Source organism: Mustela lutreola, chromosome 9, assembly GCF_030435805.1.
Source record: "Mustela lutreola isolate mMusLut2 chromosome 9, mMusLut2.pri, whole genome shotgun sequence".
Lineage (NCBI taxonomy): Eukaryota > Metazoa > Chordata > Mammalia > Carnivora > Mustelidae > Mustela > Mustela lutreola.
In genome coordinates, this window is record NC_081298.1 from 141766424 (window position 1) to 141791797 (window position 25374).

Here is a 25374-nt window from a genome sequence, read left to right on the forward strand (position 1 = left end):
TCCTTGGGCCCTGACCCAGACCTACAAAATCACAAACTCATGGGGGTAGGGGTGGGGGGAGCAGGGAGAGACCCAGCAATCTATGTCCCCATGAGCCTCCCAGGGATTCTCACCCACAGGGAGGTCTGAGAGCCGCTGGTCTGTGACACTCCGCCTCCCGCACTCCCCACCCAGGTCCACCTGAGCTGAAGCTCCAGGAAGTTATTGTCCCGCAAACACCACAGCACAGCACCGGTGTGTGCCAGGCACCGGGCTAGACTCTGCATACTGACTTTCATCTATTCTTTTTTATGTCTCTCTCTGGGTGAGTGTGGCTCTCCAGGTCTGCTGCATGTTTCAGCTTATCTCACCAACTTGCGAATTTATTATCCAGGGCTGCATGCTATTTTCTCTCCTCTCACCAGTGCTGGTCACAGGCAGATCTTCCTATTATATGAACATGTGTGTGTCTACATGTATGTGTATATAAATACACACACATCTTGATTGCTTCATGGCATCACGCATTTTGCGAATCCCTTCCATGCATCATTTCATTGATCTGCATGATGACTTTGAGACTTTAAAAGTTGCCATCATTCCAATTTTACAAATGAGGAAGTCAAGGCACAGAAATCGGGTAAGCCGGGTTACACAGGGTGGGGTCACACACAGCCATCGACCAGCACACTAGCCGTGTGTGCAAGACAGGAAGGTCCAGGCATTGCTCAAGCTCATTTTGATCTCCTTCTGGGAGACAGGAGAACAGGGCCTCCTCGGTCTGCAAAGATATAAGAGAAAGGAATTTCAGTTCTGCCTCTGAGCTTCCCGGGCCTTATTCATTTTGGCGGTGGTGGTGGAAAGCTGCGGCCTCGTAATTTGGGGCCGTCATGGTAGCAGAAACACGAGAATGGTAGCTGAGTAGAAAGTTAACTGTAGAGACGCCGACTTATCCAAGCGCACGGTTTCCTGATCCCTCAGGAAGACACACGGATGTTACCCCCTCCAAAGGAGAGGACCACAGCTCAAGGGCAGACAGTCACGATTTCTAGCCAACTGGGCTGCCAGGAATTTACACGAGTGACCTGAAAACCGCAGTCCCGGGAAAACCTGCACATGCACGTATAGAGAAGTTTCATGCACAAATGCCGACACTTGGAAGCACCCAAGGAGACGTCCTTCAGTGAGTGAATGAAATACACCAGTTTCTTCAGCTGGTGGGATGCCCAGACAATAAACTGTTATTCAGAGCTAAACAGAAATGAGTCAGGAAGCCATGAAAAGACACGGGGGATACGTAAATGCATATTCCTGAGGGAAAGAAACTGATCTGAAGCGTCTGCATACGGTGTGATTCAGACTACAGGACATTCGGGAACGCACAGAATTAGGAGACCCGTGATGGTGTGTGGGGGGAAGACAGAGAGCCGAGCTACGGAGGATGTTGTAGGACAGTGAAACTACTCAGAACGATACTGCAATGGTGAATACTGTCTTTGTACCTTTATGGAAACCCACATGACACGCAACAGCAGGTGTGGGCCCTACTGTCCGTGTCACGGACAGAACTGTGTCCTCCCCAAATCCCAAAGTTGTAGCCCTAACTCTCCGTGTGACTCTCCGTCTTTACGAGGTCCTTCAGGTTGCATGAGGCCATACAGGGCGGGGCTTACAGGGGAGGACCATCTGGGTCTCTCCCTCCCGCACTGTCTCTCATCTGCCTGTGAGGACACAGGGAAAAGGCGGCCCTCTGTGAGCCAGACAGGGGCTCTCTCCAGAACCTGCCCACGTGGGCACCTGATCTCAGACTTCCGGCTCCAAACTGCGGGAAAGACAGTCCTGCTGTTTAAGCCCTCCGCCCCTCCCTCAGTCTGCGCTGTTTTTTTGATGAAAACCTGAGCTGACAGGGTACATGATGGTCTTCAGGTGATTCTCATGTGTCCATATATGTTCATCCTGGGAACAGATGCCCTTCCTGGGGTGGGATGTCAGCAGTGAAGGTGAAAGACGTTGTGCACGTGTGTGAACTCGGTGCACGTGTGCGAACTCTGTGCACGTGTGCGAACTGTGCACATGTGCGAACTGTGCACGTGTGCGAACTCTGTGCAAGTGTGCGAACTGTGCACGTGTGCGAACTCTGCGCACGTGTGCGAACTGTGCACCTGTGCGAACTCTGCGCACGTGTGCGAACTGTGCACGTGTGCGAACTCTGCGCACGTGTGCGAACTGTGCACCTGTGCGAACTCTGCGCACGTGTGCGAACTCTGTGCACGTGTGCGAACTCTGTGCTTTGCCATCAGTCTTGCTATGAGCTTGAAACCTGGAGGAAAGAGCTCTTCTTCTTATTCTTTTTTTTAAAGGCTACATCCTGTATGGTTCTAATTACACGACATACTGGAACTGGCAAACTGCAGATCAGCCAACAGATCAGCAATCCCAGGGGACAGGAAGGAGGAGGAGGCCGGCTGACTAGGTGGGAGCAGGGGGTGTTTTAGGGCAGGGGGATATGCCACAAAAAGCTGCAGTGATATAGTCATGTCACTGTGCATTTACCAAAACTTCACAGCACAGAGAATGAGCCTAGATGCATGCACATTTAAAAACAAAAAACACAAAAAAACTTTAGGAAGCCAGGGCATCCTGAGACGGGGAGAGAGAGTCTAACTCTACCACAAACACACAAAATGACCTCACTGCAGGGGAGGGGCCGGTGCTGAGCCGAGTAAGCCTGGGAAAGAGTCGAGTCTGGAAGACCGCAGGCACAGGGAACGTCTACAGGCCCCGAGCCCCCGCCGATAGAGCCGTCTCCCCGGCAGGGTGGCTCAGCGGTGCCGAGACGACCATCCGTGTTCACTGGAATCAACACACAAGCAGGCGACGGCAGTGGGCAGGAGCCAGGTTTCTCACTGTTGGGAGTGGAAGGTCCAGACGAGCCAGGGGAGGCGGCCCACATGACCCACGTGGTCCCCACCAGAGCGAGAGTCAACAGCGGGAACTCGCAACAAACACGCCTCACGCAGGTGCAGACGGCTGCCTACAGGACCTCTTACGGACACGTGCGCGCGCGGGCTCCCAGGCACACAGCTGTCCCCGCGCTCGGCCGGCTGATGGGGCCCAGACGCAGGTCATACGTACAGGCAAGGACACCCCCGCCTGCAGCAGGCATACCACGTGCCTAGACCTGGGCTCCTACGGGCAATGAGGATACGAAGGAGGCCGATTGAAGGACCTGCGCGGGAATGTTCCCGCTGATTCTGGAACGTCCTGTAATGCCACAAAGCAAGACGTCCTCGAGCGGGGCAGCCGGCCACAGTGCTGGGGTATGTCACCGCAACACGGGAGCCAAACGCACTGGCCCTCAGGGCCTGACATAAAGTGTACAGATTACTACACAAAATAGAAAATAAATGTCCATAAGCTCACGCTGACATAAATACGTGGCTGAATGAATGAATGAATGAATGAGAGAGAAAAGATACTTCTCTCATGCAGAAAATAACCCAAGAACTCTTGGTGGCTTCCCCACCAGAAGCAGGAGCCTAAGTCCCACTCCACGTGTGGCTGTGCAGGGTGGCTTCCTGCGGGGAAGACAGCGTGGACGTGGAGTGGGGAGTCACCGTGCGGTGAGAAAGCGGCCGCGCACCCGAGCCAGACGACCCAGGCAGCCTGCGCCGTGGTGGGTCACGGCGACCGCGTGAACCCTTGAGTGTAGGAGACAGACACGGCACCTGTGTCTCCGTGGTCTTCTTCCCCAAACCCACAAGCCAGCCTCAGACAAACCCCCACAAGCCTCAGGGTCTTCCGAAGCAAGGAAAGTTGGAGAAACTGCTGGAGGCGCGGGAAGCCGGAGGAGGCAGGAGAAAGGCGTGCCCTGGGTGTCCTGGAGGGGACGGGCTTCGGGACAGAGGACGGACACTGGGGGCAGAGCATGGGTGTGGGAATGAGGAGTGGACTTCCATCGCTCACGTTCCAGCACCAGGTCACAAGCTGTGACAAGTGCAGCGGCCGCTGCGGACGTCACTAGTCCGGGGAGCGGGTGCGGGCGAGCTCCCAGTCCTTCCCATCTGCGTCATTTTCCTAAACTGAAATCCAGATCTGCTAACTGAATCTAATCTAAGTCTGTACATCTAAATCTGAAATGCACGAAAATAAAACGCTTATTAGCAAAAAAAAAAAAAAAAAAAATACACCGCCTTAACTTTTCCACTTAAACCCAAATAAGCCTACTGAAATGCAGATTCTACTGGAAAGGGTAACATTTTTAAGCCATTGTTTTCCCAAATGGCCTTATCAAGGGTGACACTGAAAACCTGAGAAATACATTTATTTTCATAAATGTCACCTGAGAAATATTGCGTGAAGTCTAGTTAGAGGGTTTGTTGCTTATTTTTAACCATTAGACTGTGTGGTTTCCACCTTTCTGGGCAGCCCAGTGACGCTGGAAGAAAGGTTCGAGTCTGAGTGGACCGGACCGCACTCGCTCACTCAGAGGCCACCACAGATCATCAGTGTGCAGGGGGCAGGGGACGGGGAGCTGCTCTTAGTTCTTTATCTGAAGCACTCCGCCCTCAGAGTCTGCAGGGGAGCGGGGAAGGGCAGACACCATCGACAGAGGAGGAGCCACAGAGCGGAGAGGGCCACCGCCCGTCCGGGTTGCCGCTGTGCACAGCCCCCATTCTTAACGGATCCACGCGAGAGACTGCCACGGACTTGCTGCGTGCTGCTTGGGTGGGCTTGGTGAGGACAGAGAGGGCTCCGCCGTTTGGAGCGGCCACAGCGGGACACTGAGGGCCCATGTCACGGGAGACATCTCCTGCCCCAAAATGCCACCCCGCATCTGTCCCGTCACAGCACGCGGAACAAAACACAGGGTTTGAGCAGAGGCTGCTAGTCTGATGCCTTCTGTAGCAAGGCCCCTGGGAAGCCCACGCAGACAGGACAGATTCCTACAGAAAACCCCCCCAGAGACACTTCCAGTCATGTCGGGGGCTGGGACTTTGAGATTCTTGCTCCCTGGCTGGGCAGATCTGCAGACTTGCAGACCTGCTTCCAGAAGGTGCAACTCTGGTGGGCAGCTTGGCTTGGGACACGGTCGGCATTCAAGGCAGGGCACTCACTCTCACTGCTCAGGGGGATAAAATACTTTGCAGACAAGCTGCAAATGAGCTGGTAGCTTCCATGCCCAGCCAGCTTCCCACGGACGGCCCAGACAAGCCTGTGCCCTGACCTCCATCCAGGAACGAAATGCAGAGGAGACACGAAGGACTTAGTGTTTCAGCTCCAATTTGCAAATGTTACACTGTGGCTACCAGCAAGGGACGCTTTAAAAGTCAAACACAGAACACCATTACTTAGGCTGGAGGAAGTCTCTGGATTATTTGTCCTCTTTTGTAAAATTTCTTTTTTTTTTTTTTTTTTTTTTTTTTTTTTTTTACTTATTTAACAGAAAGAGAGAAAGCACAAGCAAGGGGAGTGCCAGAGGGAGAAGCAGGCTCCCCGCTGAGCAGAGATCCTGATGCGGGGCTCCATCCCAGGACCCTGGGATCATGATTGAGCCGAAGGCAGACGCCTCACCAACTGAGCCACCTGGGCATCCCTGACTGTCCTCTCAGAGAGGATTTCCTTACTCTGAGCCATTCAGGGATCTCCTAAGAAGTCACACAAACACCCACCGCCCCACCCCACTTCCTTCCACCCGAGGATGAACTCCCTAAAGCATTCTTGCCAAACCCCGCCAGTGATACCGTCATTATGTCCCATCTGATTTTTCCGGATACGGATACAGAGATGAGCTGCAGAATATACAGACGTCCATGATGAAGCCTGAACTGATCCTAACCACACTCTGACCCTAAGCGATCCTAACCGCCCTCGGGCAGACAAGGGACAGTGTGTGGGCAGTAGGAGGCTGGTCCACGCCGTGGTCTCCCTGCCCCTGTAAGTCGCTGCTGGGTGGCAGCACGTGTCTGGCCAGCTCATGGGGGTGGCAGGTCCGACACAGTGTTGCTTTCTTTGAGGCACCGGCAGAAGCCTTGTTGCTAGGACGACAAGCCTGGGAAATTCCTGTACTTGGGGCTTTGCCAACCCCTTGAGTTCATGCATTAAGACATAATGGAATAAGGAGCAGGCAGTGGAGTGGGAGCAGGCCTCTGGGAAGAGTCAAGAAACCAGCTCTGTTGCTCACTGACCACACGACCCTCACGGCCCGTCACTAGCCCTCCATGGATCCATGGCCTCGCCCTCACTTTGGCCGCGAGAGCTGGCCCCCAGGGTTCCTGAGTCCACGAGCCCCTGCTGCTCCGACACAGCGGAGCAGGGTAGCTCGGCTCCCATGAGAGGCCTCCCCCCTGTGCTGCCGCCCCAGCAGCAAAGGTCTTCCCAGAGGTGGGCAACGGGTCTCAAGGGAGACAGCAGCTCCCGGATGCAGCCCTGCTACTACGGGTCTGCCTCCGAGCCCACGCTGTGCCTGCGCCCCTGAGTCCTGTTCTGTCCATCAGACCCTGTAAACACTCAGCATCCTCCCGTCCTGCCAACAAGTGCCCCTCAGGAGGCCCTCCCCCTCCCATTCCTGCACCTGCACACCCCGACCCTTTCACTGGCATCAGTGAGTTAGCCATTGTTGGTAGGTTCCCACGAGTCCGAAGCACCGTTCTGGACACGGGATAGAGAGAGCCAGACGTGCCACGCTGAGCACCGTCGGGTAACCAGAACCTTCCTTCCCTGGCTGAAGCACCTTCCCCGGGAGATCTCAGCCTGAAGGAAAAGGGATCCAATGAAAGGCAGAAAATGACAAGGAATCTGTTCAAAGAACCTTCAGGGAAGGTGAGAGGAATCCCTTTTCATTATGCTGAGGTTTGAACTTATTTGATCTACTCCAGCCAGAAAACTGAGTAAAATCTGCACCTTCCAGAGACATTTTACTGTACGGATATTCCAAGTTCGGTTATGTCTGGAGTGTGTCTTTGCCTTCTGTCCAGGAGCAGATGGGGAGGGTTATGGGGGGTCGGGGGCACTGGAAACACAGGACAAGGCAGGCACCGGCACTCCTTGCAGCCAGAGGAGGCAAGGAGCTTGGGGCAGGGAGGCAGGCACCGAACTGGCAGGACCGGGACCCACTCGTGTGTCTCAAATAAGCAAGCGGCCTCAACGGCCCAGCCTGATGTCCCGGTGGTGCAGAGGCAGGCCAGGACCAAGAACACTCCAGAGGTCAGCAACAGACGGGGTCTCCACACCTGGGCACGGTACACGCTGTTCACAAAAAGAAAGAAGCCCCAAATGGAGTCACGAGTCCCCAGCAGCCTCTCTCAGGAACATGACCTTTTGAAAGCCCTTCTAAAAGGTCCTGATGAGCTCTGGGGAGGCCATCTGCAGGATAAAATCCCGACTGCCAGGGCAGCTGGATGGCTCTGTTGGCTAAGCATCTGCCTTCGGCTCAGGTCATGATCCCAGGTCCGAGGATCGAGTCCCATGTCGGCCTTCCTGCGCAGCAGGGAATCTGCTTCTCCCTCTCCCTCTGCCTGCCTCCCCCCCTGCCCTGCCGCTTGTGCTCTCTCTCTGTCAAGTAAATAAATAAAATCTTAAAAAAAACAAAACAGAACAGCCCTGCTCTTCTTTCTTCCCTGGAAAGAAGACGCCCTGGCCTGAAGCAAGCCCTTCTTCCCTCCTGCTGCTGCTGGCTTCTTGCCCACCGTCCTTCCCACAAACAGCCTCTCCTGTGACACCCGCCAGAACTGCTCCCCCTTGCTGGATGGGGTGCTGCCCGGCTCAGGAGCTGCTCAGGGAAGCCAGCCCATACCCACACTCGTCACTCCCTGTCACCTTCCCCTCTCTGGCCCCCAAGGCCATGTTCCGACGTGTGCAATGAGCGCATCTTGATTTCTTTGCTCTCTTCCCCCTCAAGAATGCAAGCTCCACGAGGAGGTCAGTATAACCATTGGACAACTGGATTTCATTTTTTAACTCATGTACACACCCACTGGAATTTCTGAAATGCAGGTTGATGCTGCTGGGGTGGAGAAAACGTTACTCAGCTCACACAGGCTGCCACAGACGGTGGGGACCCCCACCCACCCCGTTACTAACCGAAGGGGACCCCAGAGTGCTGGGCTCCCACACGGCTCCAGTCACCAGGAAGGTCAGCCCTGAGCAGATGGACAGATGGTCCCGCCCTCGGGGAGCTTACGCTCCATGGGGAGTGGCCGCAGCAACCCAAGTCAGAGGTCGGGACCCGCTGGGCAGGACATGGTGACAAATAGGGCCGATGACAAGTGCCCACATTCTGGACACTGAAGGAGAAGCTGCTGGGACAGCTGAAGGTCAGGTGTGGGTGTGAGCAAGAGCAGTCTGGGGCCCGGGCTCTGACCCAGCAGACAGGACAGAAGCCAGGGGAGGAGCTGGTCTGGGTGGTCTGAGTTTCTCCAGCACCTGCCCGCTGGCTGCGGGAACATCCGTGAGACCCCCTGAGCCGCCCCCCTCCTACCCCATGAGGCAGACAGTATTTTGGGAGTGGCAGACGAGGCGGTGCTGGGCCAGGCCGAGCTCCGCAGAGCCTTTATGGAGCCAGGTTTGTGGACCAAGAGCCAGGCCCTCTCCTCGGATGGCCTTCAAACTCAGAATGCTTTTTTTTACACTTTTGAAGATCATAAAACCACCAAATAACAAGCCAACAAAGAAATGTAGGCCCCCAAAACCTAAAATACTCACTCTCTGGCTCTCCCCAGAAAAGTCTCCTGACCCCGGCCCGATCGGTGGGCACCTCTGCTCCACACATGGGGCCCACCCAGGCTTCCTGAACAAAGCTCACAAAGACCCTGAGAGCTGGTTCCAGGTCACGACCACAGCGAGGACTGGAGTAGCCGGAGTCCGGAAAACGCCAGGTGCGTGCACACGAGCGCTGGCCTGTACACTGAGACGTCTGGCTCCCCGGTACGGGACCTGAGGGGGACGTGCGACAGGCGAGTGCAGCTTGTGAAGGACATGTCTCTGCTTCCCTGCACTGGTGCCCCAGACCATTGAGACCCTCAGGCTCCCAGGATGTGTTCTGGAAAGAGTTTAGCACAGGTCAAAGGGCCCAACCCACACCCTTGAGCCAGGGGACACTTGCGTGGGAAAGCCCACAAGAGGCCCCACTGCTCTTGGGAGCGTGGCCAGGAGCTCTCACTAGGCCCCCATGCAAGCCCTGCAGCCCACGTGGGAGTCCAGACACATTCAGGCTCCACGTCTCTAGATATGGAAGCTGTATTGTGTGCCATCTGCCGATCCCAGCAGGGGACCAACAGGCGAGTCCCACCTGAAGAACAGGACTGGTTCTCCCTGACCTGGAGCTCACTGTACCTGTGACAGATCCTTCCTATGACATCTCCACGCGGATCTCTAACTGTGGCCATCATCAGAGCTCACTGTTAACGACTAATAAATTGTGAGCCGCTGTGCACGGGGCTGGGCAGAATCCACGGCGTTCTGGTCCATGGACCTCGACTATCTTATGCTATGACACAGAACCGCCGTCCAAGGGCTCTCTTGTTAGAAAACAAGCAGGACAAGCCTTAGGAATGGTATGTCACCCCAGCGGTATGATGATTGGGACAACCACGCTACTAACCTTTATGTTTTCCCAAACACAACGGCCCGCGACTCAGTACGGCCCCCTCTTCCTCAGCCCTCTGATCCCCCACATGAAACCGCCCATACCCACACTCGTCACTCCCTGTCACCTTCCCCTCTCTGGCCCCCATGGCCATGTTCCGACGTGTGCAATGAGCGCATCTTGATTTCTTTGCTCTCTTCCCCCTCAAGAATGCAAGCTCCACGAGGAGGTCAGTATAACCATTGGACAACTGAAAAAAACCCACTCAAAAGAAAAAAGTGCCAAATGCGATTTTGTTCTCTCCCTCACTGCCTCGTTAACTAGGTGGGAAAAGACGTGTCTCCATGGGGCAACGTGGGTTTCCCTGGGGCGGAGAGGACAGTTCCCTTCCCCAGGAGCCAAGGAGACAAGCCGGTGGGTCTCACTCTCCCTGCACAGACAGCAGAGAGGCGGATCCCGCAGAACTACCTTCTGATCGGAACAGCATCTCTTGTGCTCTTAGGAGAAGTGGCCTTGATTTCTGGCTTCTCTGCCCCACCTCTGTTCTGCACTCCATCAACCAACACTGCAGGGGCAGGAAGTCGGCTCAATTATCTTCACTTAACACATTAAGAAGCAGAGCTAGGGAAGATCAGTGATTTGCCCGAAGTCCCACAGTAACAAGTGGACACGCCCAGATTCTTCTCCTGCCGTGGGAAACCCACATTCCCTTCACATACCACACGCCCGGGCTGCACCAGGTCCCAACGGTCACCCCACGGCCCCGCCTGCTGGAGCCTGGGAGGGCTCCTTCCCCCACCAGGTCACCCCCTCCACAACACACAGGGGCAACTGCTCACCTGGCTGTCCTAGCTTCTAGAAAATGGAAGAGGCTGCCCTCTGAGGGCATGTACTCCTGGTGCTTTAAGTTTTCCCACCTGAGAAGAATAATTTTCATCACAGAGAACCTTCCGGTTGTTCCATTTGCATCTTGAGTAATGATGCAAACAATATGACTATTTAGTGGGCTCCAGTGCAGGGGCGGACCCAGCACTCCGCTTCCCTAATGAGAAGACGGTTCATCCCCACACGAAGGCTCTTCTGTCTTGCCCAAAGTTAACGCCAAAGACTGTCCTGCTAATATCTGGAGGGGAAAATCTCTCCTCTCACTGAGCCTCCCAAGCTCTCCACGAAGAAGGCTGGCCCTCGTTGGTCCTCACACAGGATCGCCCGGAGGTCTGGAAGCGCCCACCCGCCGCAGCCCCGTCCCCCCCCACGTCAGAGACGGGTCCCAACGGTCCTCGCACATCCAGACCCCAGTCACCTCTCTAGAGCTCACATTCCGGCAGGGCCTCCCCATCTCCCCCAGTCCCAGCCCTGGGTGGGGAGACCCGAAGTGCTGATGAGCTCACAGGACGGACACGGAGCCACCAAGTCACGACACAGAGAGGTGACAGGGGCTGTGCTGGAAACCCCTTCCCGCGCCCTCTGTTCCCGATGCCTCGCCTGCCCCCACGCTGCAGTCTCCAGCCAGACCACGCTGGGAGCTGTACCAGATGTTAAAAACAAACGGCAGAACTTACTCAAAATTAGCTCTGACATGGTGGCGTGGGTCCGCGGGACACCGGCAGACCTCTCACTCCAAGAGAAGAAATGCCCCGGACGAACAGGGTCGGTGCTCCACCCGCAGTCCGCTGCTTCCTGAGCCCGAGCTTCGTTCACAGCCCACCCACGGGGGACCGAGCATAATCAAATAAACTGATGCAACCTTTCCTGATGGGAGACGAAGACGCGAACTTCTGATTATTCCCAGGAAAACACCAGCCACAAGCCGGGAGCGCGCTTCCAAGGGGAAGCATTCCTGCTGGGAATGCCCAGAATAACACAAGTCTCTGAACCATATTCGCTTCCAGCGCGACCTGACAGCCTGGGGGTTTCCTCCCAGGACCCGGGCATGGAGCGCTTGGCCGCGGAGAGCAGACGTCGGCGTCGGGGAAGGACAGCACTGCCGCAGCGATAATGGGTCTAATGGGACCAGCTTCTCTTACGGACGTAAAACTCTGGTCACTTGAGAATCATTAGTGTAGTCTGGCAGCACCAAAAATAACAGAACCCACTCTGTCCACCACTGTTTTCCTCACTCACAAGTTAGCACCGGGCTCAGACACATCCACGGCCGTGCACGGATTTCCTGGCGTTCCAGAAGGAAGCAGGTCCAAGCTCTGCAGGGTTGCGTAAGGCTAAGTCTCCCCTCCTCTCCTGGCCGGCTCACCCTTCCCGCCGCCCCCCGTGCCCCCTGCAGGAACAAAGGGTTGGGCTGGGTGCTTTCTCGGGGTCCCTGCCAGCTGGGCACCTGGCACCACCATGACCACAGCCAGTTTCTCCCCTAGAAACTGAGGGTCTTCTCAAGAGCCTCCCCACCCACACGTCCTCACGTCTCTCCGGGCTCCCCTCTCCGCCCCAGCACTCCTCACCGTCTCGCTTACGGTACTAACGTGTGGACTCTGTCCCCGCTCCAGAATGTGCTGTCGCCGACGCAGCAGTCTCCATGTGGTCCGCTCAACCCTCGGTCCAGAGACCCCACAGCAGCACTCCCACAGCAGACCCGCACAAGAGGAGGTCGGCACACTCACACGCCAGACATCGCCTGGCCGGGGGGGCACGCGGGGACAGGGCGCTAAAAGGACTGCCCCTTCTATTACCTGAGGAGCTCCCCGAGTGACGGGGAGAATCCGATGCCCGTGGAGCACTGACTGCCTGATACAACGTTCGACATCACACCTGGTTCGATGTGCTCTACACGGAAAGTCAGTATTTGCTGAGTGGATGGCTCAGTAACTACTAGCAATTAAGGGTGATTTTCTCTACAGTGAAATAAAAAAAATAAAAAAAATTAAAAAACACAACAACACTCATTTTGGCCCAATAAATTTATGTGGAAATTGCCCAAAGGACCATGGTGTGAACATGGAGAAAATCTGCCAAGTTTCTCTTCCTGGGAACCAGGGCGCTGGCTCCTGGCCCCAGCTCTGCCCTCAGCCAGCTCCGTGACCTTGGCAGATCTCAAGTGCTTGGAGACCTAATGCACGCGCGTAAAAAATGATAGGGTTCATTTTCCACCTGTAAAAAATCAACTGCACATTTCCTAAATTACAATAACTTGGTTAGAGTTAAAGAGACACCAATCAATTTGCATCATTGCAAGTGCAACAAGAGGCCTTTTGGACTAGCAACAGGCAATATTCACTGACGTGCTTAACAGTGTTTAAATCCTTTGATCAGGAAGTCCCGTGTCTAGGAATGCACAGAACTGAAAACATTCGGGGCACGAAAATGCTCATTACAGTATTTCCCGTAACGTGGTTAAACGTGAAGTGCAAGGATACGATTTTTTAAAAGACTCAAAACCAGCAGAAGCATGGAAAGAAGAATGGAGAAGTGCAGGCGCACGGGTTGAAGTTCAACATGACACAGCAGGTGGAAAGACGTCTTGGTCGAAATCTGCAAACTGTACCTACGTTGACCCACTGACCCAGAAACCCCACTGCTGGGCACGGGAACACGATGTAAAGTCAGCCACAGGCGCCCTGTTTGAAACACCAAAAGATGGAAAACGATCCACATCGGACACTGGAGGAATAAGCCATGGGGCGTCCACGCCGTGGACAGCAGGCCGCTGCCGACAGCATGGACGGCTTGCTAGCCATGAGAATGGGAAGGTCTGCAAGACAAGTTAAGCAAAGAGAAAGCACACAGCGGTACGTCCTGTGCCCTGAACACTGTGAGCTTCATGTACGCTTGCACTTATGTTTACCTGCATAAAGAGACAGGGCATGAGTACCCTGGATCTTAATTAAAACAGCCTCCTAATGCAGGGAACAAGGCTTGATGGTGGAGGGAATGGCCAGGCACAAAGGCAAAGAGAACTTCTCAATATTTATGTTTAAATAAATCTGTTTGCAAACAATATGGACATCCCTATTTTAAAATCACAAGGTTTTGGGGGCTCCGGGAGTCTCAGTCGTTAAGCGTCTGCCTTCAGTGAGGGTCAGGATCCCAGAGTCCTGGGATCCGGCTCCGCAATCAGTGGGAAGCCAGCTTCTCCCTCTGCCACTCCCCTATTGGTGTTCCCTCTTTCACTCCCTCTCTTTGCCAAATAAATAAAATCTTAAAATAAAATAAAATAAAATAATAATGTTTTGGGCTTCCTTCAGCAGCACATATATTAAGATTGTGATGTTCTAATAAACTGAATTCGAATGTTATACTCATGGTAGTTCAGGATAAAGAAAGGGTCTCCTTCCTGGTCTTCAGACAGTGAAGGGTTAGCACCTTTCCACGCGGCACACCTGCTGCCTACCTAGGATAACGAAACATACATCACTGTTACGTAATTTGAGAGAAAAGTTCCCAGTGATATTTAATAGCATTTTTCTCCTCTGGGCTGGCTTAGAGTTCCAAAAATGTCAGTGCATCTCTGCTCTCCTACGTGTCTCCTTCGAATTCAAGATCTGACATTTAATTTATCGTTGACGGGTTCAACATCTTTCAACGGGCTGCCTGTCAGAGCCGGGACTTTGGACGAGCCCTTGTCAGCTCAAGGAGAAAGGCGTTCACAGGGCCAGGCTTCCCCACAGGGGAAAAAAAGAAAAAAGTGACATTAATTCAAATAAGAATTTTAAAAAATAATAATAATAGCTACTGTTTATTAAGACCTCCTGGGACACCTGCCCTTGTCATGCATCTGGCAGAGGGGCCCAGGCCCAGGGAGGCCGGCCACCAGTCCAGGCCCGCTCTCCGACCCACAGGGCTCCCTCGTCTGAAATGAAATTAGACCGGGTGAAGCCACAGGTGTCACAAGGCGGCGACACCACTGGCCACGTGTGGAACCGTGCTTCAAACCCGGTCAGACGACACCGGTGGAGAACAGGTGTGAGTGAGCTTCCGCCTCCCCTTCGGCAGGGTAGGATCTGAGAGGGAGCCGGTGACCGAGGGAGCCGGTGACCGAGCCGGCCGTGATGCACGGGGGAGGAGGAGCACCAGCCACAGCCCAGGAAACCGTGGGACCAGTCCTGAGTCCTACATCCTTCCTCCCGCCGCGGAACAGCCTGCTACCCCAAAGCCCAGGAGACGTGCGGCGCATCGGTCAGCAAATTTTATCCACTTGGGGTCAGACGGTAAGTATGTTGGGTTTTGAGGGCCACACGGCCTCCGTAGCGACGACCGGACTCTGCTGTTGGAGCCCCGCGGTAGCCGGGCACAGGTGCCGCTCCCGAGGGGCCGGGCGCGGGCGTGCACGTGGGACCGCCAGGGCCGAGATCCCGCTGGCCAGCCCAGCCCCTCCCCTTCTCCACACGGTTCACTCGCGTGACAAAGGTGCATCCCCCTAAAATTTCATTTCCACTCCAAAATGCCTGCGCCTGCTGGGATGACACGTCCCAACCCCTTCTCGGCCCCCACACCGCCCTCGTGGCCTCCCAGGACTCGGACCCCATCGGCATCGAGAAAGAACATTCCATCTCGGCCTCGCGCCCTAGTGCTTTTTGCCTGAAGAAGTTCTGGGCCTTCCCACACACGGCCTCACGGGCCCCGTTTCAGCCGCACAAACACCCTCCCCCTCCTTCTCCACGAGTGAATCTGCGTCCCTCCCTCACGAGCCTGCTGGTGGCATCGCCCAAGACCCCCACAGACAAGCAAGAGGACCCCGTGTGAATCTCAGGGGCCCGTGTCCGAGGCAGCTCCCCCCAAGTTAACCTCCACAGCAAGTGGACAAGCGTCTCGGGGTCGAAGCGGGGCCACCTGGCCTCACGCTTATGACTTTCTGTAGCTTTTGTTCTGCGGGTTTGACGACAACATGGCACTTTCCTACGCCCACATCCTCACAGAGGCCCAGGACGTGCCACAGGACGAACCCAGCCAGCCTGCGGTTAAACAGGGGATGTAGTTCTGAGGAAAGAGCCTCAGTCTCTTTTATGCATGGAGTACAAGACACCATGTGAGCCTCACACAAACAACGTCCTTCATGGACGGTATATGTGGTCTCTGGGGTCAGAGGCCACTGGGTTTGGATCCCACTCAGCTGCCACGTTACCACGTCAGCCACGCTGCTATGACAAGTCCTGCAAGGCCCATGGTTCCTGGGGCGCCAGATTGAACACGACACACATACCGCTTCACTTAACCTTCTCGCTGGCTGTGAAGTGCACACTCGTATCCCCACTTTACAGATAAGAAGACTGAGATGTTCAAGTCCCACAAAGTCTCCCCTGTTAAATATTGGAGCCCAGTGTCACCAAGGTAATGCAGCTCTCACAGCTCCAGCCGTAACTCAGGGCGTTGTGGGCACTGCTGGCGGCAGGGTCTTCCTGCCTCTGATCATTCAACATGTGCCTTTGGGATTTTCTGCCCCCGTTGGTGGAAGATGGGCACGGCCTAGCTAAGGTGAGCTGGAGAACTGATCTCACGACCTCTGTCCTGCCTGATCACCTGCCTTACAGCGGCAAGTGTCTATAAAACGTTTCCTCTGGAAGTTCCAGCCAGGACACAGTCCACGGAGAGGACCCCTGACCTTGGCCTGTACAGGCGCATGTACAGGTTGGACACATCCCAGAGACACAGCTGGTGCCTTGTCAGCCACGGTCATAAGAAACATCTGTAGCCAGTCTCTCAGGCAGGGGTGTTTATAAGCTCGAGGGGCCAGGAACCAGAGGACCTAGAAAGGGAAAGGGGTGCCAACAGGAGTCTGACCCTACTTTTCCACTCCAAAAAATCACTATTAGCCCATAGAAGACACCACCTGAGGCTGCCTCTGCTCAGCCCAACCCACTCGAAAAATTCTTCTAAAGGTAAAAATAAGTTGCAGGCATACGAAGATGTGCAGTTTAAGAAGACGAGTGGGGGTGAACGCCAGAAGTTATATAATATCCCGGCTGTAGGGCGGGGGGAAGTTCTCTCCCCAAGGTTGACAAACGAGCAAAGGGGCACGGCAGCATTTCAGACTGTCACTCCATCGCCCACAGAACCGCCACGCAAATGAGCGAGCTTGTGCTCCTGGGACAAGGAGGTAGGGAGGCGGCGGAGGAGGGGGACCAGTTAAAATTAGAGTCTGCTCGGGGGGTGCCATTGCTCGGACTTCCAGCGAAGAGGGTGGGAGCCGCTGGCTCCAACCTGGCCACCCGGTTGGCTTGTACTTGTACAAGGTGGTGGGCATGGGCGGGGGGGAGGCGCCGCCCCTGCCAGGACCCCACACATGAACCGGGCTGCCATCCCCCGACCCTTCTGCAAACCAGTGAGAAGGGGTCAGAAGGAAAACCACTTTCAGCTCAAAAGCAGCAAAGCAGGAAGCTAGAAATAGCTCTTCTGCACTCTCTTCATTTGCAGGAGGAAAGCATTCAAGGCCTCACTTCAAAGGTGGAGGACCAGGTGCGGGTCAGACAATCGGGAGTTGAACCCATGCCAAAAATACAGTAAAAGAACAAGGGAGAGCCTTGGGAATCCTATTGTCCACACTCTCGTTCTCTACGTCACTCAGAGATAAGTGACTTCCTCTGCCGAGGACCCAAGCGGCAGAATCAAACCAGGAGACAGGACTCCTGATGCCCAGATCATCGGTGTTGCCGGGCCGCCCCACTGAGACTCCAGGGCTGCCTACACTTCCTCTCCAGATTGACTGGCGGCCCATTCCCTGCGAGCTGTTCCACGGGGCTGAAAGACTGGGCTGAAGGCAGGAAGTCTGCCAGAGCGAAGGGTCGGGGAAAACACACCATCACCCTAAAACTACCTTGTCCTCAGCCAGACCCCACCTAAGAAACCCGTTTGGTTTTCAGTCATAACCTTCCCATCCCAAAAGCTTCTGTGTTGTTTATCTTGCAGCATTCTGGATCTTTCTGGTACCTGTGCCAAACGAGATCAGGATTATCCCGTAGGGCAAATGGGCCGCTCAGCGGGGCCCTCCCCACTCCGTGCAAGTCTCATGGTGCCCAAGGAATCAGGCCGGCTTGAGAAACCAGACAACTGAAGGCCACTCCTCACAGCCTCTTAGACATCGAGGGAGCAGAGAGAACACCCGTCTGCACAGCCCTCCCAGAGGTCCCAAGTAACTTCCGGGCTGGGGCCAGCCTCAAGCCAGCTGGAGTTTCTGGAACAAGGCCAGCACAGCGGGGCGGCAGGAGGCCAGCAGACAGCAGCAGTAAAGCAAAATGAAACGGTGACCCGTGCTTCTGGCTTTCTACGGCCGCCGGATACTCAACAAGGTGTGTGCTCACCCTCCCTCATAATCAAACAGGTAAGAAAATGCGGCAATGGAAAAAGACACGTTTAGGAAAATCATGTGGAGCCAGGAGTGATTTCAGTGCACAAAAATCCAGATCCTTGAGGTTTACTTTATTTAAGAAACATGTCTGTGCCCTCAGTTCTATGCAGGCCATGGCTTTGGGGGCATAAATGTAGCTCAAAACTTCCAGTGAGGATGAGGGTCTGGGAGGAAGCACCGGGCCACTGAGAGGTCACTGCAGGAAAGTTGTACGTAAAGAAGGCTCACGTCACCCACATTCCCGGCCTGGACACCGAGTGCTGACCCCAGGGGCATCACATCACCTGGTCACAGAGGCCTGCAGCTCTCCTGGGGAACCTCGGCAAGTCACTGAATCAAGCCAGGCCTCAGTTTCCACATCTACAAAAGGAGGGTGACTCCTGTAGTTTGCGAGTTCTGCCAGAACCAAGGACGGCAGACCGGGTGGCGCACATGATTTACTGTGGGCAGTTGTGGGGGCTGAAGTCTGAGATCAGGTGTCCCAGGGCTGGCTCCTTCAGAGGCTCTAGGGACAATCTGTCCGGGCCTCTCTCCCCTGGCTCACAGGTGGCTGTCTTCCTCCTCTGTCTCCTCCCGCCATCGTCCCTTCCGATGTGTCCGTCTCCACGTTTCCCCTTTTTAGGACGATACCCGCGGTGCTGCTGCACAGCCCACCCCAGTGTCCTCGTTTCTACCAGATTCTCTCTAGAAAGACCTTGTCTCCCCATAATAGCACATTACAAGGTCCTGGGGACAGGACTCAGCATGGGAATCTGGGGGCACACAGCCCACAGCAGTACTCAGGGCCGTCGTGAGGAACAGACACATGAATAGACGTGACACACTGCTATGGGGCCTGAACTGCATCAGTGCTCAGCCAGGAAGGGCAGTTGCTGTGGTCGTGATGACGCGTGCTCCATCACAGATGACGGGCTGTCACCAAGGCCACAGCCATGGACCAGGAGGCAGGAGAGCCGAGATGCCTGAGGCCATGGCCACCATGTCCCTGAACCTGAGACCTCATCTGACCGACACACTCTGCCAACCTCCTGCTGTCACTGCCAGGGAGTAGGACGGCTCTCGGAGGATGTGGCATGACAATCACTGCCCGTTCCTATATTTGAGGAGAGTGCTTCTCTGAGGTGTTGGCAGATGCCCCACCGGGTCCGAAAGTGCATCCTTTGTCCTGATGAAGAGTTACTTTGTTTCTCCCCAGAGAAACTGGCTCAACTGATTTGTAATCAACAAATTTGTAGGTAATTCTGGCTGCTACATTGTATGGCTGGAGAAAAGGACCAAGTTACCAAGGTGGGTTTGTCTGCTGTGAGGAGACCAGGCTGGCCCTGAGGAGCGAGCGGAGGGGGTCCTCTGGCCCTGGAGCCCTGCTGGGAAGCCCAGGGCCTCATTCCCGCCGGGCCACAGGCCACACTGTAATTACTGGACACTGTGCCATGTTCCCAGAATAAACCCTTGGTTTGCCCTGGCCGAGGATATGACTAGCAATTGGCTAAGTTGGATATTGCCAACTAGAAGTCTGTTCTGGCATTAATTCTGACCTGCCTGCCTTCTGTGCCCTAAACGTTCACTCTCCTCCTCCTTCAACCAAAGTAAAGTACAAATGCCTTCTGCCAACATATTTTAACTCGCGAGTCATCCCAGAGGATATTCTCATTCTGTATTTTCTAATGTAAATAAGGAAAGCCAGAAGGTTCTAGAATGCATCTGCAGAGCGGCTGCCGGAGAATACACTTGACGAAGGGACCCAGGCAAGGCTGGGCAGGCTGGTCCCACCGCTGTCACCGTCAGCCTGGGCCCTGCGGTCTTAGCCTCACACCATCCCAGCCGATGGCACAGTGCCCTCCCCACAAGTCCCCTCTGTTCCACGTCACAGCTGCAGGGCCCCCGGGGGCCAGCATGGTAGAGCAGGAGGGGCCCACATTTAAAAGCAGTGAACAAGTCCCAGAGAATGCAGGTTCCTTTCAAGAGGAAACCGTTTCCCCTACAGATGTCTGTGTCTCATTGCATGCAGTGACTCGTTTCTGGAAACCATCTGTGTTCCTTGAAATGCTAATAAGAGGCACCCCCAAAATACAGGTTCCAAAAGCAAACAGATCTGTGCTTTGAGTTTAAAGGTATGTTCATGTCCTTCAACTGATCTGATTCTCCCAGCAAGCTCCTGGGTTTTTCCCCATTCCCACACATAGGAAAATGGAAACCTATGGGAGAAACGCACCTTGCTTCCTTCAGAAGCAGACTCTGAGACACTGACCGAGTCAAGTAGCTTATTTAGAAAGAGATGCCAGGAGCACGGCCGTCGCTGCGGGGAGCTGAGGTAGGCTGGGAAAGGCGAGTGGTGAGGATCTGCTCGCCAGCAATGGCCAGGGCGGGGAATGGAAGCTCTTCCCTCTGGGAAGGTGGGGGGCCTCTGTCACTCCTTGTTCATCGTCACCCTATCCTAGAGGCAAGGGAAGCAGCTCTCCGTGGGCAGGGGCTGCTCCAGGCGGGGCTGGTGTGCTCGTCTCCACACCTGCAGCCCCCACAGGGGCAGGTCAAGGGGGCTCCTGGCACTAAGACCTCAGGCAAGGAGATGCAGGTGCCCACAGCCAGGCTAAGTGGCACTGGGGGGCAGGGGCAGGGTCCTTGCCGGCCCTAGGTCTCCTGTCCTTCCCCCGGCTGGGCGTGCCTGAGCCCTGTGCTTCTGGGAAGCTCTCCTGTGGACGGTGACCAGGAGCCCGGCCCTTCTGCGGAGGAGGAATTCCATGGTCCACGTACAGAGCCACGTACAGAGCCTGGTTTGCGGTCATCTGTCAGGCACTGGTTCGCGGTCATCTGTCAGGCACTGGTTCGCGGTCATCTGTCAGGCACAGTAGACTCTGACTGGAGGAGGAACAACTCGATGGCGCAGAGATGGGTTAGAAAGTGTTCCGCTCCGCGTGTGAACTGCTAAGAGCCTCTGGTCCTGAAGCGAACAACGGACCATTGGGGAGTCCCAGGAGGGTTGGGGACTGGGGGCATGCACGAGGACATGGGGATGGAGGGGCTCCCAAAATGCCCTGCAGATGGCTATAAACTCAGGACCCCATTAGCAGAAAACAGGCAGGAACCCAAGGGTCGATTTGGGGAAAGGCGTCTGTGCAGTGTAGACACATGCCCATGCAAGAACAGAGGGCTCCCAGGGGGCAGTGTCCAGGAGGCGGCGGGGAAGTGGACCCTGTGCCTGCTGGGGATCAGGGCCCCTGCAGAACCCCAGCGCTCGCCCACCCATGGGCTCCCTCTGCATCCTGCGCACACAACATCCCCCACGGTTCTTATTCCACTGAAGGAATGAGCTTCCTCAGACCAAGGGACCAGCTCCCCGAAACTATTTACTGTGCTGCGGGATGCCGGGGGAGGAGGCCCTCCCGGAGAGGGCACTGAGTGACGACGGACCTCTACCTTAAAATGTTCTTTTTATGACAGTCTGCTAGGGATATTTTGGGAATTGGGGATTTCAACAGGGGCAATTTGTCCTTCTCCCAAAACAAACCTCAAAGCACAGGCTCGCAGGTTCTGGGAAGCCGCTCCTGCCGACCAGAGACGGCCCGTCTGCGTCTCTGTCGTTTTGCATTCTGCTCCCTGGAAGGACAACATCCCCCACATGGGGGGTAAGCCCAACGCTGAAATCTTCCAGAAACGCCCCGGCCAGCGTGTCATGGTGACACTCACAGGGCCGACCAAAACACCTCTTTTCTTACTAAATACAGGACTTCAGAAACCGGCAAACACAGGGCCTCACAACAATTGTTTGCTGAGTGAATGCCTTCTCTTGGACTGAATGTGTGATTGTGGTGTTTGGAGTGTGTTTTCCTCTCTTTCTTGTTTCTTTCTTTCTTTTTATTTTTTTCTTTATTAAATTACACTAAATGTTTAACTCTCTCAAGACTAGAATGGACATCCTGTTTCAAGATGGGAAACAATACAGGAAAACCCCAGTGAACTTGTACTGGCTGTGAAAACAGGCATTTCCTCTTACTATTATAAAATTAATTAGCAAAAATTTAAAAAAAAATAAATATCATGCTTCTTTCACTGTTTACCCGGAAAGGACAGGGAAATGGCTTCATCTATGGAGCCCTGAAGACGCAGCCCTGTAATGTTCCCCAGAACCCGGGGCACGGGCCACCCGGCCTGCACCTCCTGTGAAGTCACACCCACATGCACCTACTGTGGATGCGAGATGTTCACGCCCATGTCCAAGGGTGTAAGAGGGTGCCCAACCCCTCGTAATGATCCCCAAAACTCATCAAACCCTAAACATACAGACCTTTCTGTAACTGGGTAATTGCAAGAAAACACATTCCCTGTAAGAGGGGGCCCAGGGCTGCCAACCCGCTGGCCCAGCCCTCCCCCCAGATCCCACGAGCACGGCTCTGCACACACACCACTGAGCAGCTCAGCCTCCCGCCACGGCCACCAACACGCCCCCTTGCAGCCACCAAGGATGTGTCCCATCTCCCCTCCCGGCCACGTCACAAACCACTCCAGGCAGAGTGTTTTATGCATCCTGTGATGCCCCCTCCCGGCGGCGCTCAGCCCGCGGAGCTGAGGGAAGCTCTTGTCTACACACCCCTCCAAGGACGCGTCCCGCACGGTGATCCGGCTTCTGCACCCACACCCCCCACACCCTCCTCCATCTCAAGCCACAGGACGGGGACTCCACGGAAGGAGAATTCGACCAGAGGGCGACGTGCTCTCTGGCTGTCGGTTTTGTTGTCTGTTCCTTTACTAAAGTCTCTGCTCCACTTGCAACAGTTTCCTCTTGTGGGGGCCCCTCTGTTAGTCCTGCTACAGTGCTGCCTCTGAGCTGGTTGTGGGGCCCAGTCGGTGAGTGAGGAGGCCACGAGACTCGACAACCAGTCCCCAGCGCAGCTCCCAGAGGGACGGTTCTCCCGTGCAAACCCCTACCGCGTGCACGCCACGTGCCCCGCGTCTTCCTCTCGTGTGCGGCTGTCTGGGGGCAGAAACTGTATAAAACTCATCTTAAAAACCCCGATCCGTCATCCCGCGATGGCACGTAAAGGACATCTAACCCAGAAACCCTGGGTTTTACCTCCAGATGTGTCTGGAACCAGCAAGAAGGGCCCCTCCTCGACAGAAAGGAAGGACAGAAGGGAGGTAACCTGCCCTCCCGGGTCCGTCCGAGCCCCTCCTCTGGCCGTGTTCTCTCCTGTCCTTCTGGGTGGAGGCCCCCAGGGGAACGGCATCTACACAGATTCGGTTACACAGATTTGTCCGAGCAGGGAATGAAGCGAGACAAAGGGACTTCGCAGAGAACAAGAGCCAAGCGGCAGCTCAGCCCATGGCAAGGCATGTCGGGTGCTGGGGGGGCCCAGACCTCCCGGCTGATGGCACCGAGGCCTCAGTGGGGACGAGGGAGCACACGGAACCCATCCGACCAGCGGGCTGCGTGTTAACTCCAGGGCCCCAACAACAAACTGGGCGGAAGCTCTCTCACCCCTAAAATTGCAAGGACACGTGTCCACCTGAAGGCTCCTTGCCTGGCCTGTAAGAGCGAACATCTGCCCCACCAGGTCAGGCCTGCGTTCTGAAGGAGGGAACGTTCCTTCCCCTGGGAACTCTGGATGGCACCTTGCCCCCTCCTCTCCAGACCCCAGTGTGTCTTTGTGGAAGGAGCAGTTCAGAAAGCAGCGTCCTCACATGTCCAAACCCAGACACCGGATCGCAGGAGTTGAACCCCTTCCCCCGGACTTGAGAGCCCGAGTCCAGTCTATGTACAGCTCGTCCCCCCCAGTCCTCAGCTCCTGTGCGCAGGACAGTCCTCGTACTCATCCATCTTTTAAAATCACCAGTATGCTCAGGCTCCTGGATGGTCGGTCAAGCTTCCAACTCTTGATCTCAGCTCAGGTTGCAATGTCAGGGTTGTGAGATCGAGCCCCATGTCAGGCTTGGTGCTGAGTGTGGAGTCTGCTTAGGATTCTCTCTCTCCGCCTCCCCCCCACCCAGGTCCATCCCCAATCTCTCTCTCCCTCCCTAAAGAAAATAATAAAATAAAATAAAATAAAATCATAACACTCATGTGGTCTCTCTTCCATGGCCAACCCTACCACAGTTCAAAGACCCCCAAAAGTTCGGCACCAGCCTCATGATGGCACAAGCCAGAGGAAGAGCATGGGGTTGTCCAGTCAGGAACTGAAGATATCCTCTGTGTGGGGGCCTGGGCTGGGCGCCAGCTAAGGACACCCCACCTCAGGAAGCTTACACAGAGCGATGAAATAACTCACACGCATAATTAACCACATGATTGACTGATTGCCCGGTATGACCTATCCCATTGAAGTAGCTGTCGCCACAGCCCAAAGGGATATATACGAGGTACCCTGAATTTACAGATGAGGACACTGAGCCAGAAGGATAGAGCTCACACAAAATGTGACACGTGTTTACAGTAAGTGACAGGGAGTTCCCAAAGGCCAACAGACACGACCAGTCCCACGTCCACCCTGCCATCCAGGGACAGCAGCTCCAGGAGGAGGCGGCATGTCCAGGCGGCCTCGCCAGGAATGCTTCACGGAAGAAGGCCCTCTGGGATCGGGGGGATGTCGCTACATGAGAGCGAAGTAATGCCGGGCAGGACCACAGACGAGACACGGCCCAGCCACGCTGTGGAAGTGAAGGCGGGGCCTGACCGAGCCCCCCACGGCACGATGGGCCTCGCCAGGGTTCCCGCTTACTGAAATCAATGCTACTGGCCTCCTTGCTCAGCACAGCTCATCTCTCCAAACCCATGAAGATCTCCTTCAAGGCCGGATCTACGTCTCTCTTTGGATCCCCAAAAGCTGTACTCACAGAGCTCTGAACAATGTCAGTGCTTAACACAGAACTCAATGAACAGTGAGCATCCTGAGACAGACAATGCACTTCTATAGGAGTCCAATCTCAAAGAATTCGTCCTTTCCTGGTCAGATCTGGACTGCATACATCATTTTAACACCTGAGTACAGCTAAAGGAAGAGAGTATAATCTGAATATAGATCAAATACCTACAGAGCAACCAACCTTTCCATGATGGGACAAGGGGCAGCAAGAAACCCATGAACCGACTTAACATTCGACGTAGGAAAATAAAGGCATTTATTCCTTCTCCTCCAGCCGCAGAAGCTCCCGGGTCTCCGCATGCCATCCCTGCACGGGCGCCACGCTCATCTTCACTGTGTGGTTCCAAACTTTTAGTACGTGCACATTATCAAAAGATGTTTTAAAAGAGAAAATATAACAAAAGGCATACAGAAGAAAAATAAGCCCACAAATCAAGAAAGACAGCAAGGGGACCAGGTTTACTTCAAACACCAAAGCACCACACACACACACACACACACACACACACACACACCCCTTCAGCTGGCATTACGCTGACCAGTGACCTCACACCATCCCTTTGCTGCCAAGTTCAAAACAACACGCAGGCCAGTTATTTCTTCAGCAGAAGGAAGTACACAAACCACTCGTGGACGCGCTTCTGGGAACAGGGCCAGGACCTGTG

At 54.9% G+C, this 25374-nt stretch overlaps 1 protein-coding gene across 3 annotated transcripts in view; it reads right to left on the reverse strand.

Annotated features, from left to right (window-relative positions):
• The window catches only part of RNF144A (ring finger protein 144A), a 107083-nt gene that overhangs the window by 41462 nt on the left and 40247 nt on the right, over nt 1-25374 (reverse strand). The window contains exon 1 of one of the 3 annotated variants that reach the window (XM_059132744.1): nt 12031-12131. The exons of 1 other annotated variant lie outside the window; for it this stretch is intronic. Coding sequence is in view for 1 of the 2 variants with exons in the window: in XM_059132742.1 (XP_058988725.1) it covers nt 11128-11146 (19 nt within the window). In the remaining variant the exon portion in view is untranslated. Of the gene's footprint in view, nt 1-11127; nt 11150-12030; nt 12132-25374 lie in introns of those variants that run through there. One more of the 3 variants, XM_059132742.1, reaches the window with a different exon arrangement.